Source organism: Macrobrachium nipponense, chromosome 33, assembly GCF_015104395.2.
Source record: "Macrobrachium nipponense isolate FS-2020 chromosome 33, ASM1510439v2, whole genome shotgun sequence".
In the NCBI taxonomy this organism is placed as follows: Eukaryota; Metazoa; Arthropoda; class Malacostraca; order Decapoda; family Palaemonidae; genus Macrobrachium; species Macrobrachium nipponense.
In genome coordinates, this window is record NC_087219.1 from 50,395,438 (window position 1) to 50,417,914 (window position 22,477).

Sequence of the window (22,477 nt, forward strand, 5' to 3'; positions counted from 1 at the left end):
TGCGGGTCAAGAGAGGTTCCATGCTCTAGGGCCAATATACTACCGAGAATCCCACGGTGCTATTTTAGTTTACGATATAACTGATGAAGACTCTTTTCAGAAAGTAAGTAATAGACATTTTTGTGTACTCTAATTATTCTAAGTATCAATTGAACTAATCATAAATCAATGCAGATGCCACCCTACTTATGAACATTCAGGTTACAAACATTCATAGATACAAACAGACAAGGTCTCAAGTTCCAATTTTGTGCCGCATGCTTATTCTGCTAGTAAGAATTTTTGCAAAGAATAGAAGAAACTATTCTCCTGTTTAACTACCATATATATACTCTTTTAAAATCATGAGATTACGTATTTGTTCATACTTCTAAAATATTCCTACTTATTTCTATCTTTCCAATTAATTTGGTCTGTGATGACTTCCCATTCCCTCCAAGTTCATAACTTTTAAAAGTATGGAAAATATATTGAATTTTGATTATTGCTTCAATCTAAATGTTATTTTCTATTTTATTTGACCTTTCTATCATCCAAAGTAATTCTGTATAATAGTACTGCATTATTAAAAAATGCAGCAATAATAGTTAAATCTATGACTCCCAAGTTAACTCGGGAATGTAAACATCAACAAAAATTATGCACTGCATATTAAAAACCAACTTACCAACAATTCAAAGCACGTATGAATGGCCATCTGGTACGTAACTTGTTCATAAGTTGGTGGTGACTGTGTACGCAAATTCATTTATGAGCAAACAAAGAATGCTGAATTAAAAAATGTACAAATTCAGGCATTTCTAGCATTTAATTTTAGATTTCTGTTATCCAGACACCATTTTGGGAACATACACTCATCTGTTTAGTATTTTTCATTTTTGCACAGTAGATTAGTTACAAGAAACATCCTAGATGGAAAGAAGGGTGTCAGTGCTCACTCTTGATATTTCCTTTTTATTCTGTGTATGGTGATTCATTGCATGATTATGACCCTAGCTGTAAAAAGGACATTTTTATAATGAAATAAAGGTTAATACATACTACGTACATACATACCAAGTAATTACATTGCTATTAATTCCTAACTTTCACAGCAGCTTAAGTTTGAAAATTTCGTGGTAGTGCCCAGGTAACTGACCCTGTCCACTTTCGGGGAAGACTAGCTACTACACAGCTCAGGAGCACAATTTGTTTATGCTCTGTATCCATGATAAAGGAGGATAGGGCTGTGATCATGTAATTACTTGGTTAGTATATATAAAGTTTTATTTTATTATAAAAATGTCATTGTTATATATGTAACTTACCAAGTAATTTCATTGCTGAATCCCACAATATAGAAGGTGGGATACATGGACACAAACTTAGCTAGCACTGGTACAATCCTTGTCGTAACCTTACCTGGTGGGAGAGCTACAGCAGGTGGATACTGCCTCTGGTCTGTGCTCATCTTCAACCTTTAGTGGCGCAGCAGTGAAGCTGAGGGCCATCTCTACTTGGTGCATTGCAATCAAGGAGTGCTTTAAGGGTTGCCAAAACATAATAACAAAGATATGCCCTTGCCCTGGGCACAGCACAAGAAAATGACCAGATCACTTCGTTACCTACAAATTGTTAAAAACCAATACCCAATCATTAAAAACTAGACTAGTGGGTACTCCAGATACGTTGTACCCCCAGGCTTCCCATTCCATCACCTAAAACCAAGGCGAGGGCCAGCCATGGAAAATGGGCCTGATGTACTGCAGTTTTCATACATCACCTCCACACATCTTGCAAGTAGTGAGATGCCAAAAACTGCTCTGCATTTCCAGTATGTAGACTGAAGAATCATGGAGCGACAGATTATGTTTAAACACTAGAGAAATGGCTAGTACTGCCCAAATATCATGGGCTTTAACCTTTAATAAGGGTAATGCCTCATCTTGAATGTTCTTTTGGTCTTCAGAGATTACATCTCTTAAAAAAAGGGTAACACGTTCTTGGACGTAGAACAAGAAGGGTCCTTCACTGAACACCAGAGATTACGATTGGGATCCCTGAGTCTCTTGATTCAGATAATATTAAGGGCTCTGACTGGATACTGTTCAGGTTCTTGGTAGAAAATGAACGAGGCCAGGGATTGGGTTGGGTTTAATTTTTTGAGTAAACATGCAGGCTGCATCTCCTTGAGAAAAGCTGATTTGCTTGTCCAAAGCCTGTGATTTAACTAATTCTTTTGGCTGTTGCCGAAGCAACTAAAAAGAGGGTCTTGCTTGTTAAATCCCTTATAGATGAGGCTTGAAATGGTTTAAAGGGAGGCCCTGAAAGCCATCTAAGTACACCATCTAAATTCCAAGATACAGACAAAAAAATGTCTTGTTTCGAAGTTACAAAGTCACTTTCTTGTTTCAAAGTGACAATCACTAATATCCTACTTGTTGCAAGGTCAAGGTCTCTATGCCTGAACACAATTAAGCATGGTTCTGTAACCCTTAATTGTTGAAGTTGCTTTACCTCGGAAGGACTTCAAGAATAGCAAAAATTCTGCTATTTATACTAAAGTGGTTTTAGAAGAGGAAATGTTTTCAACACCAGTGGCAGAAAACTGAGCACCTCACTTAGTAGACATTTGAGGAGGATTACCGCTTACAGTTGGCAATAACCTTTGCAACTGCTGTTGAAAATCCTTTCATTCTGACAAACTTCCTGACAGTCTGAAGCTTGTCAGAGCAAGAGTGGACAAACCTTGATGAAAACGGTGGAAATAAGGTAGCCTGAGAAGATTTTGACGCTCTGTTAGGAGTCTTGGAATGTCTATCAACATTCATAGAAGGTCCGGAAACCACTCCCTCTGCAGCCAACACAGGCCTACGAGTGTTATCAGAGAGTTGTTGCTGGACCAAAACCTGTTGATGACTTCCCTCACCATGTTGAAAGGAAGGAAGGCATACATATCCAGGTTGGACCAGTCCTGGAGCGTTGCATCCGTTGCCCATGCTAGAGGGTCTGGTACTGGAGAGCAAAATAAAGGAAGATGGTGATTTTTATGTTGCAAACAGGTCTGTTGATGGCTTCCCCCTCCGTTTCCACAGGCTGGTGCACACCTGTAGATTCAGTGTCCCTTCTGTCAGTAGCACCTGTTTGCGGTGACTCATCTAATCCGCAAGGACATTCAATTTACCCTGAATAAAGCAGGTGACTAAATTCTTGTGGTTGTTCTGGGCCCAGACAAAGAGCTTTTTGGCTTCTTGACAAACCGAGAGTGTGTGTGTCCCTGATTTTTATACATATAGGCCAACACTGTTGTGTTGTCCAGGTGCATTGCAACCGTCTTCCTGTACGTCATCAAGGAAAAGTGAAGAAGGGCTAGATGCACTGCTTTTATTTCCCTCACATTGATGTGAAGCTTTATTTCCTGTTGTGACCATGTACCGGCAACTTCTAAGTCCTGTAGATGAGCCCCATCCCAGATCTGAAGTGTCTGAAGATAAAGTTAGCTCTAGGTTCAGTTGGTGAAATGACTTCCTGGTTGCGAATCTCCCTTCCTCGAGCCACCACTGCAGGTCCTCAATCTCCGGAGTGATGGGGAAGACAAACGAGTCAGGGAGGGCCTTCCTTCACCTTTTGGCCTTCAGGTAAGACTGTAATGGTCTTGTGTGAAGCCTCCCCAGTGGCACAAACTTCTTTGTGGGAGAGTGCCTAAAATGCACATTCACTTGTTGGCCGAGCAGGAGGAATGACCGAGGAACTTCTGGACTGTCTGAATGCAGGACTGAATTCTATGTGATGGAAAAGCCTGAAAAGCTGGAGAGTCAATTATCATCCCCAAATAGAAGATCGACTGAGTTGGGACTAGTTTAGACTTGGTAAAATTAATTAATAGTCCCAGATCCTGGGGAAGGTGAAGAGTCTTCTGTACATCCTCCATGTAGTGTTGTTTTGTTTTGTTTTGTTTTTTTCTTTAAGTAAGCTTAGTTTTCTTTGATAAGAGATCATTTGAAACCGAGATTCAGTGAGTAACTATTTCAGGGAAAAAAAAAGATAGGGTTTAGAAAATGTTTCAAAATCCAGACAACCTTATATATTGCTTGCCATCCATGGGTTAAATAGAAATTTGACAACTCATTTTGTGCCAGCCCTTATGAAGTAAAAATTAAAAAAATTTCTTTCTGCATATACTATAGTCAAAAAAATTTTCTTTCTGCATTTTTAGTGTTACCTGTACTAGAAAAGTTCATGGGGTCTGTTTTGCACACTCGGCATTACGGGATAAGGTGGTGACTTTGGTCGAATTACAAATAGACATGGTTATGTCATCTAAGCCAATCTCTTCAGTTCAGTCTTGGGAGAATTATGAATGGTCTAGTTAAACTAGTCGAGATTATCATCATGTTAATAAGAATGACTTTCATTTTCATCTTTATACTTTAGGTTGATAAATGTCATAGTAGCAATTAATGTATTTCAAGCAGCAGAGCTGTGGTCTGGAGCTATTTGAATAGATGTAAACATAACCAGTAGTTAATATAAGATGGCCTGACACAGAAAAATTAGCATGTTTATGGAATATTAATTTTACCATGGTTGAGATCAAGAGAGTGCATAACTGACATACTCACATATGTTTATAAAAAAGTTCCAGATGGGTTCTTCATGAGTGTGCTTAATAAGAAATATATTTTTATATATAATTGTGGATATTTTTTAAACAAAAAAACATGCTAAATGATAATGCACAGTTATTGATAAAGAGCTTGTATTTACCACATATTTCTGTGTATAAGACGACCTTTGGATAAGACGAGGTAAAGGACGACTTCTAAATTACAAAACCAAAATATTTTTTGGAGGAAATTGATTATTTGCAAAAATTAAATAGTACAATTACATTCATAATAATGATGGCTTAAATTAAGGTTGTTTTGCTTGTTGTATCCAGTTACAGTATATTACTATTATCATATTGTTACTGTATTACAGATAAACATCATGTACATCATTTGCATTTGATTTTGTTTACATTCTCTAAATCTTTGCTGATTTGAGTATTATCAGTATCTTCATTGCCATTATTTGTTAGAAGAGACATAATTTGTAGATACCTTTGGTTGAAAATGTGCACATATTACTTCATTGTATAAGCAATTTCTCCAGTTCCAAACATCACTTACCCACCTGTCCGTTATTAGTTTTATTCAGCCTCGGCTATAATCTGAAGCTTTAATTTACTAGTATTCTTTCTTAGATCTCCATTGCATGAGGGATGGACAAAATTGACGTTAGCAGTCAGCTGTTTCTCAATTTGGTTATTTGTGTCATATATTTACAATACTAATCGCTTCATCCAGAATTCTAAAACCAGGATTTTTTTTACTGGGGGAGTATCATTAGTATTACAGTCAATGTAATGGAGAGAGAGAGAGAGAGAGAGAGAGAGAGAGAGAGAGAGAGAGAGAGAGAGAGAGAGAGAGAGAGAGAGAAACCATTGCCTTGGTTAGGTTGTTACACTGATAGTGATAGATATCCACTTACAGAAGTCTAATAATAGTTGTATTGAGATTAATTATAATTTTAATAACACTTGTTTTACTGTAATCATATTGCATGTATTATTTAATGAACAGAGCGATGATGCGTCATTTGCCTTCTAGTTTTGTTTACAGTCTTAAAATAATCATCTTATCAGGATTTACCAATATCACTGTCTTAGTTGCAGAATGGAACTTACGTAATTCAGAGATACATTCGTTTCGTAAATTATCAAAGCTGGGTTTAACAAAGCAGATTTTATGTCATGTTTTTCATACATACAGTAGTACCTCGAGATACGAAAGGCTCTACTTACGAAAAACTCGAGATACGAAAGCCAATGCGAAAAATTTTACTGCTCTACATACGAAAAGTTTTCAAGATACGAAAGGTTGTTGCTGTAAAGTCCCGAGATTTGCCCGGACCACCGAGAACAATTTTAAAACTCCCGCGCCGCCAACTGAGTAAACTCGCCACCATCCTCCCGCTCTCCCATTGGTTCCTGATGCTAGTCACCCCATAAGGTCCTGCTCTCCTATTGGTCAGCATCTACCCCTTGTGCTTTAAGTATTCTATTGGTAAAAGGATGCTGTAAATTGAAAAACTTATTCATGCAATACATTTAATAAAAAAAAAAACATTAGGTAAAGATAGAATAAAGAATAGAAATGAATGGTTATTATACTGTTTGGTAGTTTCAGTAGTGGAAGAGAGATAATGAAAATTTATGGCTTACTGTGTAAAGTGATTGCTTGTCGATCGTTCGATACTCTTAAGTGCTGGATGTAAACAGACTTTTGGAAGCTTTTTTTTTTTTTTTTTTTTTTTTTTTTTTTTTTTTTTATTTATTTATTATAGTTAATGGTTACTTAATAATTATTTGAAATGAGTACATGCAATACATTTAATAAAAAAAATTGTGAATTAGATATCATGAAATATAAAATAAATCAGACTGCCAACAAATACGTATTTTTTATAATTCTTCTTCTGTTTTATTATTACGTTACGTATACGTATGTTTCATTATAGCTGTAAGTAACTCGGTATCTCCATTAGGTAAAGATAAAATAAAGAATAGAAATGAATGGTTATTATACTGTTTGGTAGTTTCATTAGTTGAAGAGAGATACTAATGACAATTTATGGCTTACTGTGTGCTAGGAAAAATGATTGCTTGGTGCTCGTTTGATACTCGTAAGACGGGTAAGAGCTGAATGTAAACAATCGATTGGAAGGTTTGTTTTTTGTTTGTTTGTTTATTAATAGTTTAATGGATTATTAAAAATTAATTTATTTGAAATGAGTACATACTGATTATTTATACATTTTATTGGCATATTCTAAGCTTTTAGCTCCTAGGTTTAGATGTCAGAATCATAGACTAGGCTACAGTAGCAACCGCTAACATAGGCTAGGCTTATTGCTAAGGGACATATGCTAAACTCCTAATATATGCAGTAAAAGTGGGGTTGAACATTACATGCAGTTGAATATTACTCAAGTATGTACAGTATTTTGCCTTTTTGGAGTCATATTTCTTCCGTCGGATCGGCGTCGTAACCCTAGAACATGTGTTTTAGGCCTGGAAATATAATTTACTGGGGTGTTTTTGGAGGGCTTGGAACGGATTAGCCATTTTACATGTAAAATGTGTTCCAAGATACGAAAATCTCATGATACGAAGGGCGCCTCGGAACGGATTAATTTCGTATCTCGAGGTACCACTGTACTTTGCCCAAGAGTAAATTGTTTAAACAGTTACAAAAAGCTTTGCGTGCTGCCTCACGTGATGTTCGCTGTATTTTTGTAATAAGAGCATGGGGGTTAAAATTGAAAATATCATAAAATAATTTAAAAAATGCCATGGTTGGTACTGAAGATGATGTGTATGATATCGACGACGAAGCCGAAGTTGACTTGCCTGAACCAGACTGGAATCCCTATGATGGTTGCAAATGTGATCAGTCTTGTGATATGTATGAGAAAATTTTAATGATAAATTAATATTATCCTAAATGTTATTTTTACCATACTTACACTACCACCTAAGTTTCTAAAAGGTTACTGAAAGATAAAGGTTGCTGTTAGAGTAACCATAACTCAATTTTTATATTTTCTCATAGGGATTGCATTGATAAAAGTAGAATTATTCCTCAAATAGGCTATTTGTTATGAAGATACGTCAATAATATATAAGGTAAAAATGGTTTTATTACCTTTACTATCAGTTTATTTCATAATGTGAATCTTCAGGTTAGGCTATACCACCAAGGCTGAGGCTAAGCCTATCGATACACATCTTAGAATTCAAGGTTTGAGTTTTAGAATTGTAGTACATATAAGATGACCCCCAATTTTAAGGGATGAATTTTAGGATTTAAAGGTCATGTTATACACAGAAACATATGGTAATATTGAGAAGCACTGAAAGAAAAAGTTTTTATGGTTGAATGTATATGTCAGTATATGAAAGATTGATAGGGCAATACGGTGAGCCCCCAGTATTCTCGTTCTCTCGATTCGTGGACTGGCAGATTTCTCTCTGGACCATAGCTACCCATTATTTGCAGGAAATTCGCCAATTGGCGGTATTTTTCTATGAGAAATATCCACAAATTCCTGTTTTATTTTTATTAATTTCATCATAAAATGCTTTTTGTGTTAAAACTTAAAAAACAAAATATAAAACTTTTTATTGGGTTTTTCCTAAGTTTTACCTACTAAAATAGCCCATTTTCAGTGCTTTTATAGGAGTTCCAACTATTCACGGGTTCTAAACATTCACGGGGGGGGCATCTGGTACGCATCCCCCGCGAATACGGGGGTGACCACTGTACCCACATAGATATTTTATTTTAATTTTTATATAAAAGATTTTCCAAATTTCAGTGGAATTGATCGAGACCTACTTCTTGTATTAGTTTAAACTGTTGATTGAATTATTTTAGCTGCAGAGGTATGGAAAGCTGTAATAAATGAGATGGCTATTTCCTACCCTGTTAACGATGATGATTCACTTGCTTAACTCATTTAATTGGTCTTACTCATTTAATTGTTTATCTAACTTCACAAAGTACTAACAAATAAACTAAAGGCTTAGTGCTCTGAGGCCTTCAAGTTGTTTTAAAGATTAAAGCTGTTTTAATTTTCTAATCAATCTTATTGTTCTCCAAATTTTTTTAACTACAGGTTAAGAATTGGGTACGGGAGTTACGAAGAATGTTGGGCAACGATATTTGCCTAGTTATCGCAGGAAATAAACTCGACCTTCAGAAAGACCGGCATGTACTCTTAGAAGAAGCAGAGGGGTAAGTCTTAACAAAAATTGTTCTACAGTTATAAAACATACAATAACAGTAACTGTGCCACAACTTTCTTGCTGTCATTTTCAAGATAGGCAACACAGTCAGTATGGTTTTAGGACCTTAACAAGTCAAATGTCATGTCACAAGTTTTTTTTATGTAAAAACACAACAGCTAAAAACTAAATTAATTCATTTAATACGAGATTAAAAAAAAAAATGCCTGTTTGATAATTGTAAGAGAAGTTTGTGAAAGATGATGTATTAGCACTTTTTATTGGCACTAGAGAAAGACTCCAAATTGGTGAGATAGGAAAGTAGAAGTACATTTGGCTGGCATAAATGGGTGCCAAGCCATTAGAAATGCCACACCAGCAGGCGGCCCTTGAAAAATATTCCTCAAGAATACATACAACAAATATACATCAGGCTAAATTCGCTTTGTGCCTTTAAGGTTGTTGTAATGAAAGAATAACTCAAAAATGAGTATATTTTTATAATTTAATTAATAAGGGACAAAACATCAGCATATATGGGGAAGTGTTTTTGACCTAACCGAAGCAAGCCTTTCCTATATTTTCCTTTCTACTGCTATAATGTACAAGAGATTAATACAAACTGTATTTACTCATTATCAAGCTTTGGATTCAGAATATTAACTTGCTCACAACCTACTGCAAGACCTATTTCATGTTTGGCTACACCGTTCTAGTGTAAACAAACCAGCTGATGGTGCAGAATCTAATATTGTTTCATTCATTTTTAATGTGGTTCGTTCTTCCCTAATGTCTTCGTTTTTACTGTATAAAACTTGTCATAAAATCATTTTTGTGAGAGGACGAGAAATGTTGTTAAGGTACATGCACAATAAGATGAAACAAAGTTACAAATTACCACCACAGCTGCCAGGGAAGTTTGGTGCCCACCTAGCATAGTAGAAAACTATGTTGTTGAAAACAGTGGTGCCCTTGGAAGTTGTGTTGTTAAGGTAAACCAGATTTGATTTTAACTAATTAGATGACCTGTTACTAAATCCTTTCTTTGAACACTACCACTAATGACTAGGGTGCAGGAAAGGCCATGGAGGAAGCAGCAAAGTTAGCTGCTGGAACTGCAAGACTAAATAAATCACTCAGACATAGAGGCAACAATATCACAGCCCAGGCTGACCATCAGAGACTGAATGTTTGTCTGTTTGTTGTCTTTTAGGCAAAACAAAAATATTGGCTGGTTCTGTGGACATACCAACTCTGTCGCTTCAGCAGCATTTTCATGTATTTTTCATCACTTAGAGCAGCAGTATAGCACTTATAATTGTGCTGTCAGATGATACCCTCTTCTCTAAGATGGGAGAGGCAGTCTGGGATAGCCATGACTTTATTGGCTGAAGATTCTGAACACAAGTCAGCAAGAATCTTGAATGCTTAATGTTATATTCTCTATTCTATGGAAACCCAAACCACCTGTATAATCCTTGCAGGCTAAACAAGTTTTATGTGGCAAATACTGTTGTTTGTGGCAAGTTGAGCACAGTGAGCAGGTTTTTCTTGTCTGAGGAGGACTTGAAAGAGCTGCAAACCTCAACTGACAGACTTTGACACATGCCGAGGCATATTGTAAGTACAGGCAGTCCCAGGGTTACGACAGGGGTTCTGTTCATGAGACGCGTTGTGAGCCAAAAATCGTCGTAAGCCGGAACATCGTCAAAAATCCTAAGAAAACCTTACTTTTAATGCTTTGGGTGCATTGAAAACTATGTAAACTGCATTCTTATTGCATTTTTTATAAAAAGAAAAACCTTCAAATATTGATTATTTTGCATTATTGGTGTCATATTTCTTGTGCCAGAGAACGTTGTAGGCGTCGTAACCCTGGAAATAATTTCTGATGAATATAAATGAGAAGCGCCTTAACCTCGGAATGTCGTAAGCCAGGGACTGCCTGTAGTCAAAACAACAAATATTCACTTGGCTAAACTTCATCAGCCTTAATTACCTGTCACTTTACATACTATTCTATGGTATGGATGTCTGCTTCTACCACAGATTTTTCTTGTAAGTTTCTGTTTCCTGATATTAGCAGTTGACTTGCACCAGTGATGGATGGTCTCTTGTTTGTCACTTTTTCATAAGTCATATTTTAATAGAAATTTTTCACATTCACAATTGATCCCAGATCATTTGTTTCTGTCAAGAGCAACTAAATTAGCTGAACAGCAGCACCAATATTCAGTAACTGTTTCGCTGTTGAACTTCTCAGTTTCCGAGGTTCTTTAACCCTTAAACGCCGAGCCGCTATTTACCAAAGTGTCTCTCGAATGCCACCGAGTTTGCGCTGAAGCGGAAAAAAGTTTTTTTTTTTTGTTTTTTTTTTTAAATCACAGCATGCTTAGTTTTTAAGATTAATAGTTCATTTTTGGCTCCTTTTTTTTGTCATTGCTGGAAGTTTATTATGCAACCATCAGAAATGAATAAAATATCATTATCATATATAAATATTGGAATATATGACAGCACGAAAAAAAAATGTCATATATAATTGTATACAAATCGCGCTGTGAGCAAAACTGTTAAAGCTAAAGAGTTAATTTTTTTGTTGTATTTTACACTAAATTGCGATGATTTTGGTAAAACGATCAAAGCAACACAGAGAAAATATTATCACAAAATGATGCATGAATTTGTAACGCGCAGATGTAAAAAAAATTATTTTCAAAAATTCACCATAAATCGAAATATTGTGCTAGAGACTTCCCGTTTGTTGCAAAATGAAGGTAATTGATTGAATATTACTAGACTGTAAGTGTTTTAGCTTATAATTGCAGTTTTCAACCTTTTTGGTTGAGTTAAATTTGACCAAAGGTCGAATTTTTTCTATTTATCGTGATTTATATGAAAATATTTCAAAACTGATAAAAGCTAAAACCATGAGTTATATTTTGTTGTATTCTACGTGAAATTGCACACATTTTTATATATAAAACTTTATGTAATGGCTAATATAAAACGGTGCAAACATTACGACAAAACTCAGATGTAAGGAAAAAGTTTTTAAAAAAATTCACCATAAATCAAAATATTTGTTGCAAAATGAAGGTAAATGATTGAATATTACTAGAATGTAAGAGTTTTAGCTTACATTTGCGTTTTTCAACCATTTTGGTCGAGCCAAAGTTGACCGAAGGTTGAAATTTTGGCACTTATCGTGATTTATACAAAAATATTTCAAAACTGATAAAAGCTACAACCATGGGTTGTTTTTGTTGTATTCTACATGAAGTTGTGCACATTTTCATATATAAAACTCTATGTAATGGCTAATATAAAACGGTGCAAACATTATGACAAACTGACGAAAGAATTTCTGAGATTTTTGGCAGAGTTACCGTGTGGACGTAAGGAAAAAGTGTTTTTCAAAAATTCACCATAAATCGAAATATTGTACTAGAGATTTCCAATTGTTGCAAAACGAAGGTAAATGATTGAATATTACTAAAATATAAGAGTTTTAGCTTACAACTGCGTTTTTCTACCATTTCGGTCAAGTCAAAATTGACCGAAGGTTAAAATTTGGCACATATCCTGATTTATATTAAAAAATATGTCAAAACTGATAAAAGCAACAACCATGGGTTGTTTTTTATTGTATTCTACATGAAATTGCATACATTTTCATATACTATAAACTTCATGTAACGGCTAATATAAAACGGTGCAAACATTACTACAAAGTGACAACAGAATTTCTGAGATTTTCGGCAGAGTTACTGCGCGCAGACGTAAGGAAAAAGTGTTTTTCAAAAATTCACCATAAATCGAAATATTTTGCTAGAGTTTTCCAATTGGTTGTAAAATAAAGGTAAATGATTGAATGTTACTCGAATGTAAGAGTTATAGCTTACAATTGCATTTTTAGACCATTTCAGGCGAGTCAAAGTTGACCGAAGGTTGAAATTTTGGCACTTATCGTGATTTATATGAAAATATTTCAAAACTGATAAAAGCTACAACCATGGGTTGTTTTTGGTTGTATTCTACATGAAATTGTGCACATTTTAATATATAAAACTTTATGTAACAGCTAATATAAAACGGTGCAAACATTACGACAAACTTAACGAAAGAATTTTCTTATTTTTTTCTTTTTCGGCAGATGTAAGGAAAAAGTTTTTTTCAAAAATTCACCATAAATATTGTACTAAAGACTTCCAATTTGCATTTTTATACTGCATTTTCAGGCGGTCAAAGTTGACCGAAGGTTGAATTTTGGCACTTATCGTGATTTATATGAAACTATTTCAAAACTGCATAAAAGCTACAACCCTGGGTTGTTTTTTGTGTTGTATTCTACATGAAATGGGGGGGGTGTGCACTATTTTAATATATAAAACTTTATGTAACAGCTAATATAAAACGGTGCAAACATTACGACAAACTGACGAAATAATTTCTTATTTTTTTGGCAGAGTTACCGCGCGGATGTAAGGAGATTTTTTTTTTTCAAAAATTCACCTTAAATTGAAATATTGTTCTAGAAGCTTCCAATTGTTGCAAAATGAAGGTAAATGATTGAATATTCCTAGAATGTAAGAGTTTTAAAAAGCTTACAATTGCATTTTCGGTCAAGTCAATCAAAATGACTGTGTTGAAAAAAAAATTTTGGCACTTATCGTGATTTATATAAAATATTTCAAAACTTATAAAAGCTACGACCATAGGTTGTTTTTTGTTGTATTCTACATGAAATTGCGCAAATTTTCATATATAAAACTGTTTAACGGCTAATATAAAATTGAAAAATGTGCAAAAAATTACTGATAAAGAAGTAACACGAAAGAATTTCTGAGATGTGTCGCTGATGATTTTTAGTGCGAGAAGAAAGAAATTCGTGCATGCGCGCCTGGGTAACGCTTGTAAACAAAACAACAGCTTGATCCGTGAACTCCCAGCATCCCTCAAGGCGAATGATTTAAAATTTTTCGTAAACTAGGCCTATAACTTTTTACACGAATATTTGAAAATACTTTTTGTAGTCGATGTATTGTACGTCAATTAAGCACCCGACAGACAATTTTAGTCGGCGTATAATACGTCCAGTCGGCGTTTAAGGGTTAATCCTCACACCGTTGGACTTTGGATGTCTCCCAACTTCAAAATTTAAAGCAGAGAAGTAATGTATTACTACCCTAATGCTATTATTCTTGTAATTTAATACATTTTTAATAATTTATTAATGTATTTTTTCTTTCTAATAAGTGAGATCTCTTCTTTCTGTATTTCCCGTTACTTTCTCTTATTTCCGTGTGAGCGCCATATTCTTTGGAAGCTTGAATTCCAAGTGAATGGCCCCTGAATAATATTAATAGTGTTAATAATAATGATAATAATAATAATGATGATGGTGATGCTGGTGACTGTTGGGGATTCCCCATTCACCTACTTTAATCTAGTACCTTTTCTTTGGTATGTTGTCAAGGGAAATATGTTGCTGTGCCGTTACAGACTGCTAAGTTGAAACCTTTCTTTTTTTTTTATATGTATGATGGTTATGTTTTTGTATCATCATGGATCTGAACAAGAAGTGTTTCCTAAGGAATTGTGGTGGATATGAGGAGGTTAGGGGTCACTAGATTTTTTTTTCAGTGGATTCTTTCAATATTTTTTTTTGTGGGGGGTTCTTACATTTTTTTTTTTTTTTTTTGGTGATCTTACAACTTTAGTTTGTTCTGCAGTCCTATACATCATTGTTGAAGAAAATTGGTATATGCATTTAAACAACCTTGTGTAGTGGTATTATGAGAGTGCTTTGTTAGAACAATTGTAGCACAATTTATCATAGGGTGACTGGTACATCTGGTTATAATTGCACATAGAAATTTTGTTGCATTATGAAATTTTTTATTGTGTCTGGTATTCCTGACTTTTAAGTGCTCTCTCTACCTCAATAAGTAAGTTTTGGGTGATACTAATAAAAACTTTTTTCTTTTTTTATATTATTTAGATATGCGCAGGAGGTAGGGGCCTTTCATGTCCAAACGTCTGCAAAAGAAAACAAAGGAGTGGAAGAATTATTCATCGAATTGACTCGAAGGATGTTAGAAAGTGCAGTTGCTAATGATCAGCAAAGGGTAAATGCTCTTTCTAGGGGCAATAATGCTAGTAACCTGCAGATTGTTGATGATCCTGCAGTGCAAACCAATACAAAATCATGTTGTTGACATAAAAACATGATTTGCAATATTGAATATTTTTCATATATTTTCACCAGTTTCAGGGTGATTGAAAAATATCACATGTTAATTCCTCACTCAAAGACTGTATAGTAATGAGCTTGGCAATGTTAATATTAAGGTTTAGATGAGGAATATTTTTCAAATATTGAACAAACTTTGTAATGCTCTCCTAAAAGATAATTTTTTAGTATTTGTTGATAACAAATTTTAGAGCAAAAATTGTGTAACAACTGTTTGATAATGGTGTAGAATTTGCAAATTTGCACATTTATATTTTCATAATGAAGAAGAATAGTCATAATAATGTTTGTTAGTTAAAATTAATGGAGATCTTTAACTTTGTAAAGAATTTGTATCGGATAAGCATCTGTTCGAAATATGCTATATATTAATGGGAAGTACCGTAGTTATTGAGTGGTATTTAGTATGCCAGATGCTTTTCATTAATTTTTGTGGTTTTAGAAATGCTAAATGTTTAGAAAATGTTGTTCATAATAATGACAGTAAAGGCAATTTTTTGTTTACCTATGTTGATCTTTGGAAAGACAAAAGAGGAACATAGTGTAGATGTTTTTTTTTATATATAATAATGGTACTGAACATACAGAGATTATTTGTAAAATACTCCCTAAAATTTATTGTTTCTTCACAATTAGAAACTATTTCAATTTTCAAGTGTTTTAACCAGTTAGTAGGTAATAAAAGAGTCCAGAATTCTACTAACATAACTGATAACTGATATGTAGGTATCAGTGGTGGGTAATAGAGTATGGGAAATGGCCAAATTAATTTTCTAATTTAAAGGCCGTAATGGGAAGAGATTTGTTCCATTGCTAAGAGGCATAGGCATGGTTAGGTTTTTCTAATTGTTATTATTGTTAACTTTTCTGTTTCAAAGAGCTGTTTGTAAATTGCCAGGACTGATTTTGTATCATCAGATGAGGGTAGGAGAATGCATAGGAAGAGGACAAAACCAGGACCAGCAGGAATAAGAGGGGATTTCTTCAAAGCAGTTGGAGAACTGGTCATATAGATCTGACCAGAATATATGAAGCGGTTAGGAAGGAATGTGTCAGGAAAAGTGGGAAGTTAGTATGTATGACAGTTTTCATATAAAGAGGAAAAGGGTAAGCACTATAGTGCAAAAATTATAGAGGAATAAGTTTGCTTGAGCATCTTCTAAAAGTAGGGGAAAGGATGCATTGAATAGGCTTGAAAGAATGGTTATAAGTGATAATTTTGGCTTTAGTCAGGAAAGTTGTTGTCTTTACGCCAGAGAAATTAACAATGATGGCAGTACTGATGAGGCAGCTATTGGGCAAGCACCATGTAAAGGGGAAGATGTACCCCATACCTCTGGAAATTGAGAAGGCATTTGACATATGGTACCATCGCAGACAAACAGAAGACCATTATGTAAACAGATGGTACCAGAAAAACCCATTGAATAACAGTGTTACTACACTATAATGGAAAATCCAGAATGATCCTGACATGTGTATCAAAAGAGTTTGAAAAGTTAGTTTGTGTCCTTTAAGTATCAGCTCTGAGTCCTTTGCTGCTTATCTTAGTAATGGAGGAAACTACAAGAGTACATAAAGGCCTGCCTTTGGGAGCTGCTATGTGAAGACAACATAAATGTTAATATCGGAATTAGTAGATGTAAATTGTTTAAAAGAGAAATGGAATTGACAGAAAAGGAAAACCGAGTAGTAGGATCTTGTTTTTAAGTAAAGACAGCCTTAAAAGACATTGGTTGATCATATCTGATACTTTTGAGTATGTAGTGGACAGTTTTGAGCGAGTAGTAAGAAAAAGAGTACCAACGGTCATTAGGAAATGATTAAGGTTGCTAGTTTTGATAAAGAAAGAGTATCCGTGTAATAAACGGAAAAAGTTTGTGGTGTGTGTTTAAGGTCTCTTCTACATGTCCTCTAGATGATTTGACCATATGCAAAGAAGTGGGAGGTGATGTTGAAGAGATTTAACGACAAAATACTAATATTTATAGCTGGAATTTGGGGGAAGATCATATACATAAAAGTAAGCAAGTTGTAGAGAAAATAGTCCAAATAGATCTCAAAGAGTAGACGATTGGGTTTGCCTTAAAAGACAGATAATTATAGAAAAAAGGAAAAGAGGGCTCAAGGGAGTGAAGCTGCGCAAGCCACAAGGAACTAGAAAGAACTCATCACATCAAACTTTCTAAACAAAATCTGACAGAAAATTATAATGATGATATTCATTTCCCACTCTTTTGATCCTTTCTTTCTTTAATCAGGTTTCATTTATTTTGGTAAGCTTATGTTTGGCTGGTTTTTAAGCTACCTTTAGCTGGTTGTTTGTTATTCCTGTTAGGTTTTATTTTGCTTTTTGTCTCCTGAAGGAATGTAACTTGTTCAAATGTTATATTTGGTGTCTCCATCATGCTAGCACCCTCCAGCTTGTATTCATTCCTTTCATTTAGAAGGTTTTCAAAATGTTGCCTCCATTGTTTTATTATTCATCTTCAACCTCCATTCGCATAATTTTGTATAGACATACTATTCACCTTAATTTTTTAACCACTTTGCTATCCAGAGTATTTTCTTCATCTGTTTGGTAAGTTGAGATTTTGATTCTGTTCTTCACAATTTATCTTTTTAGCCTTGCTACCCACCTATAACATCCCTTGCATTCTTGTTTACCACTGTATGGTCTGGCCTGGCTGCCACCTCTCTTGATTTCCCAACCATTTCTCTTTGCTGATTGGGTGTTTTCTTTCCAGCATGTGTTTGTGCTATACAAAAGGCCAAGTATATTACATTGTATTGGTGTTGTGTAGAGAACACTGATTATATTATTATATAGAATACTTTGGTTACATGAATGTTTAAACTTTTAATGTTTTATGTATAAATTATTGTCCATATATCTTAATTGATAGTATTTTATTGTATGTTGTTTTGGCATGCTAAGTTTTTTCAGCTGCTTGTAATACAGGAGAAAATTAGAACTGAACATTTTTAAAGATATTCTTTGTATCTATGACTCAACACACTTTTGTTTCTGATTTTTCTATTTTGCACTTTTGAGAAACTTCAGTGATTTTGATGTAGTATTTTGTTCAGGAGATACATAAAAGAATTTTGGTTTCTTTGTAGCACATTTACAGTGAAAAATCTGTAAATAAGGAAGTAGCCAGACAGATTTGTAGGATTGCCCAGGAAATTGCATAAAAGAATGTGACAGAAGGTAATTTGCTGAAATTACTTTTGAAAACAATAGTGATGATTTTTTTAATACAGTACCGTATACCCTGCATCACATTTATGAAGGTGCAAATTCAACCATATATAGAAATACATGCGCAGAAGTAGAATCAATAGAAAAGAAAATATATATAATTTTAATGGAGCCTCCAACATTAAGTTGGAAATGTCTGCTACAAAAAAATATCATGCAATACATGTGGAGATTGATGATGATATAACTTGTACTTCTGATGTATCAAAGTATAAATGTTACTGCATTATTGATAAATTTGCTTTAAAGCAACCTTTAAAGTACTTTTCATGATATCTAATAACTTTACAACCTGTAGTCTGTACCCTACTCACTGCCATCAGTAGCCATGACCAAAATGGCTTTGGTCAGTAGATAGAGGGACCCCGACAACATCATCTTGCAATATAATAGAGTTTCTCTATAGTGCTTTTAATAACAAGCTAAGAAACAAGCCATATTATAAGTATGTTTGGCATTTTATTTAAGTTTTTGTATAAGTTTCTATTTCTGTGTACAGGTGTCATCTTGACCATGTACTGCAGTAAAAGAGAAAAGACTATGAACAAGGTTTCTTGTATAAGGTTTGAAAACAAGAAAAGACTCATCATAGTTAGTCATATAGGGATTCCTTGTATAGACTATAAAATAGTCGTAAAAGTATGGTAGAGCTATGCTGGGATAGCCAAGGCTTGAATGGTAGGGATTGCTATTATAAATACTGATATGAATGAAAAAAGGTTGTATAAAAATTGAATAAACGTACATCATTAGGATAAAGAATTTAAAGTTGAGTGATCTGCAATACACGTAAACATTCTAACACTTAGGTTACCTTAAATTTCAGATAATATGGATTTTTGGCTCTGGTCTCTTATTAAGAAGTGTTGAAGAGCAGAATCAGACAAATATCCAACTTGTCATCAGATGAACTCATATTTTCTTTGCAATAAACTATGCTATTTGCTTTTTGTTTTTCTGCACTAATGAGCTCATCGTGCTAACAAATATATGTTATTATTTTAGCAGGCTGGAGAATATATGTGGTATCATTTTCACAGGCTGAAGAAATTAAAGTGCAAATATGGAAATATTAAAAATATGAGTAAATGTGTGTGCACGATGGATGTATATGTTTTAAGGTACAACAATGGTAAAAAGACAAGCACCCTATATGCATTGTGATTACCCTTAAATTTTTCTGAAAGGTCACATTTTTATCTAACCACATTTTGAGCGATGAAAATAGTATGAAGGAATATTCTCAGAACTACATTGCTGAGAATTAAAGTATTTCATTGGATGAGAGAAAATATTAACTTCCAGGACCTTAGCCTTCCATATCATGTCTTAGTATTGGACAGCTATCATTATAGCTTTAAACTTTATTAAGGTTTTATTGCATTTGTACATATTAAATATTGATTTTGCAGCCTTTCATAGTAGTCAGCTTTTACAATTGCTATTTGATTTGTTATCATTGTGAGATTATCTTGCATTGTGTATTTTGCTTTATATGTTTATAGCCATGTGTACTTTTGCCGTGTTTTGGCCAGTTGCATGTTATTGGTTCCAGTTTCCTTTTCAGTATTTATCAGACACCAGTATTTGTAGTTTGTCATGTTGACAGACTCCATATACAAAAACTTTTATCTGATTACAAAATTTTTATGCAGCATTTTGAAAAATAAGTGTGCTACATATTTATGTTGTGTGCATTGTACAAGACTGTATCCCTCCATATTTGTAATTTTTGTCATTTACAAGACCTTTCAATTTTGAAGACTAGAAATAGCATAAGCCTGGATTATTTGCATCCCTAAAGAACCAGGATTTTTTTTTCTGATAATTGTGTGACATTTATTTTTTTACATACATTGCATAATTTTTACATTTCTAAATATCAAATTAGTTCTCCGAAATTCATTTTGTGGCCAGAATCATAAATTGTCACTTGTTTCTGTTATTTAGATAAACTACTCTTTTCTTCCCTGATACATATATGATTTCTTTTTTGTCTCCTTACATAGGCCATATTGCAATTTTTGGAATAGATAATGCTGTTTATCCCCAAGACTCTTAGTGGTTTATTGTAATTTTCTGTGATAGTTTAACCTAGTAATTTTCTCTCCATTAAACAATTTGCAAAACCTGAAATGCATATGCACATGGTATTACTGTTTATTAATCAGAGTTTCTTTCCATCTTTTCTCCTATGGAACAAAATTGCAGGTAATTTCATTTCCACAATATTAAGATGGAATACTCCTTAGTATCTTTACCTAAAATGAAGATAGATAAGAATATAAATTCTGTGGTAGAATTACATCAATATTTTTCCTTAATACAAGTAAACTAAATGTTCTCTTAACTCATTTGTATAGAACCATTCATAAATTTCACTTGAAAAAAAAAACTAGGATATCCTTCCCTTTTACATTAATATTTTTTGTCTTAAATCAAATAGACCAAATATTCTCGACTCATTTCTACAGAACCATTCATTATAAGTTTCACTGGGAAAAACACTAGGATATCCTTCCCTTTTCAGAAGTGTCAAAGAAACACCCCAGGACAGGTCTCATAAATTCTTATGAAGTAAAGGTAACCACAAAGTCCTACATACAGTTCTATGTGCTCCTACTTTGTGGTACTGCTTAGTTGGACAAGGAAATACACTTCATACTGTAGCCATGATTTAACCCGAAATACACTTCATACTGTCGCCATGATTTAACCCGAAATACACTTCATACTGTCGCCATGATTTAACCTATTAGTTTTAGTTTCTGGACAATTTAAAAAATCAAGAGCCATATGCCAGTACTACTACATAAAACGATGGTTTTAATGGTGGTATTTTAATATTAAAATTTCTATAAATTTCCTGCTAATGAAAAATTATCCCACCCAAGATACTCTCTCTCTCTATGTTAAGTATGGATAGATTTAAAAACCAACGCACCAAAGAATATGCCACGAAAGGTGACATATTGTTGCCTTGATTCAAAGAAAAGGAATTCAGCATTACAAAATTCCCTTAATTGCAAAATGGTCAGGGTGCTGTATTCAGGCTGTTTGTAATTTGCTGGCAAAGGTCTTGTTACAGATTTGTATTTTCAATATGCCCTTAATTTTTATTCCTAGTTATCACTTGTAGCATTTCATATTGATCAGGTTTATTCTTACTATTCTAACTTATATGCATAATCTGACAGCTCCTGCGGGTATATTTAAAAAATAAACATTTTAATTTAGTGTTCTTTGATCATCATGGTATTACTGAACACTGGTTCAGAATTTTGCAAGATTTCTTTACTTGCAAGAACTGGTAAAATATTTGAAGATTTTGAGGGACTTTGGTATATTCTATAGTTGTTAATTGAATGTTCAGTTCTCAACTGTGTAAAAATTATTGTTTTATTAAAGATGAATGCTTTGTTCACACAGTTCAGTTCTGAAATGTTGGAAAATTTTTCCATCTTATATGAGTGGTGTTTTTCCTGTGAAAGAATATGTGTAATCTCAGACTTGTGTGATAAAACTGACTTTTGTGTGATTTAGTTTTTGGACAGTATAATCTCAGTGCTGAACTGTACCTAAAAGTTATCCTTAGGCCTGTTTACTTATGCAGGGACTGAACTGATCTACAATTAGAATGATTTTCCAATTATGGCCTTATTTTATAGAAATGAATTGCATCACAGGAAAAATGTATTTAGCTATCATATACTATATCTCTTTCTCATGTTTTGACTTTCAATTACTACTTGAAATTTTATATTTGCTGAGATAATCTTTATATTAGAGGTGCATGGGAGTATTACATACGTACTTGTAAATTGTATTTTATGGAAAATGTGATACATTACTTTTGATATCTTGTATAAATGTGCATGTTATACATTGCTGTATATATATATTTATACTATATATTTTGAATAATATACCTAGCAAGACCATACACCACACTGTAGTAGTTGTATATTATTAGTTTTCCTAGTCATTATATTTAGTTCTGTAATGACTTTCTCAGATTTATAATAAATATATCTTCAATATAGTTGTTCTGTAGGGTGATTAAATGAGTTATGCAAAATGTCATGTAAGCAATTTTGATAATTTTGTCAATAAACCAAAAAATTACATATAGAACTTTTAGTTC

At 33.8% G+C, this 22,477-nt stretch overlaps 1 protein-coding gene across 2 annotated transcripts in view; it reads left to right on the forward strand.

The window, feature by feature from the left end:
* LOC135203168 (ras-related protein Rab-21-like) overlaps positions 1-22,460 on the forward strand; it is a 60,430-nt gene extending 37,970 nt beyond the window's left edge. For both annotated transcript variants that reach the window (XM_064232861.1, XM_064232862.1), the window contains 3 exons: positions 1-103; positions 8,704-8,822; positions 14,817-22,460. In XM_064232861.1, coding sequence (XP_064088931.1) covers positions 1-103; positions 8,704-8,822; positions 14,817-15,033 — 439 coding nt within the window. In that variant the 3' untranslated portion in view covers positions 15,034-22,460. The remainder of the gene's footprint in view (positions 104-8,703; positions 8,823-14,816) is intronic.
* The last annotated feature ends 17 nt before the right edge of the window (positions 22,461-22,477 follow it).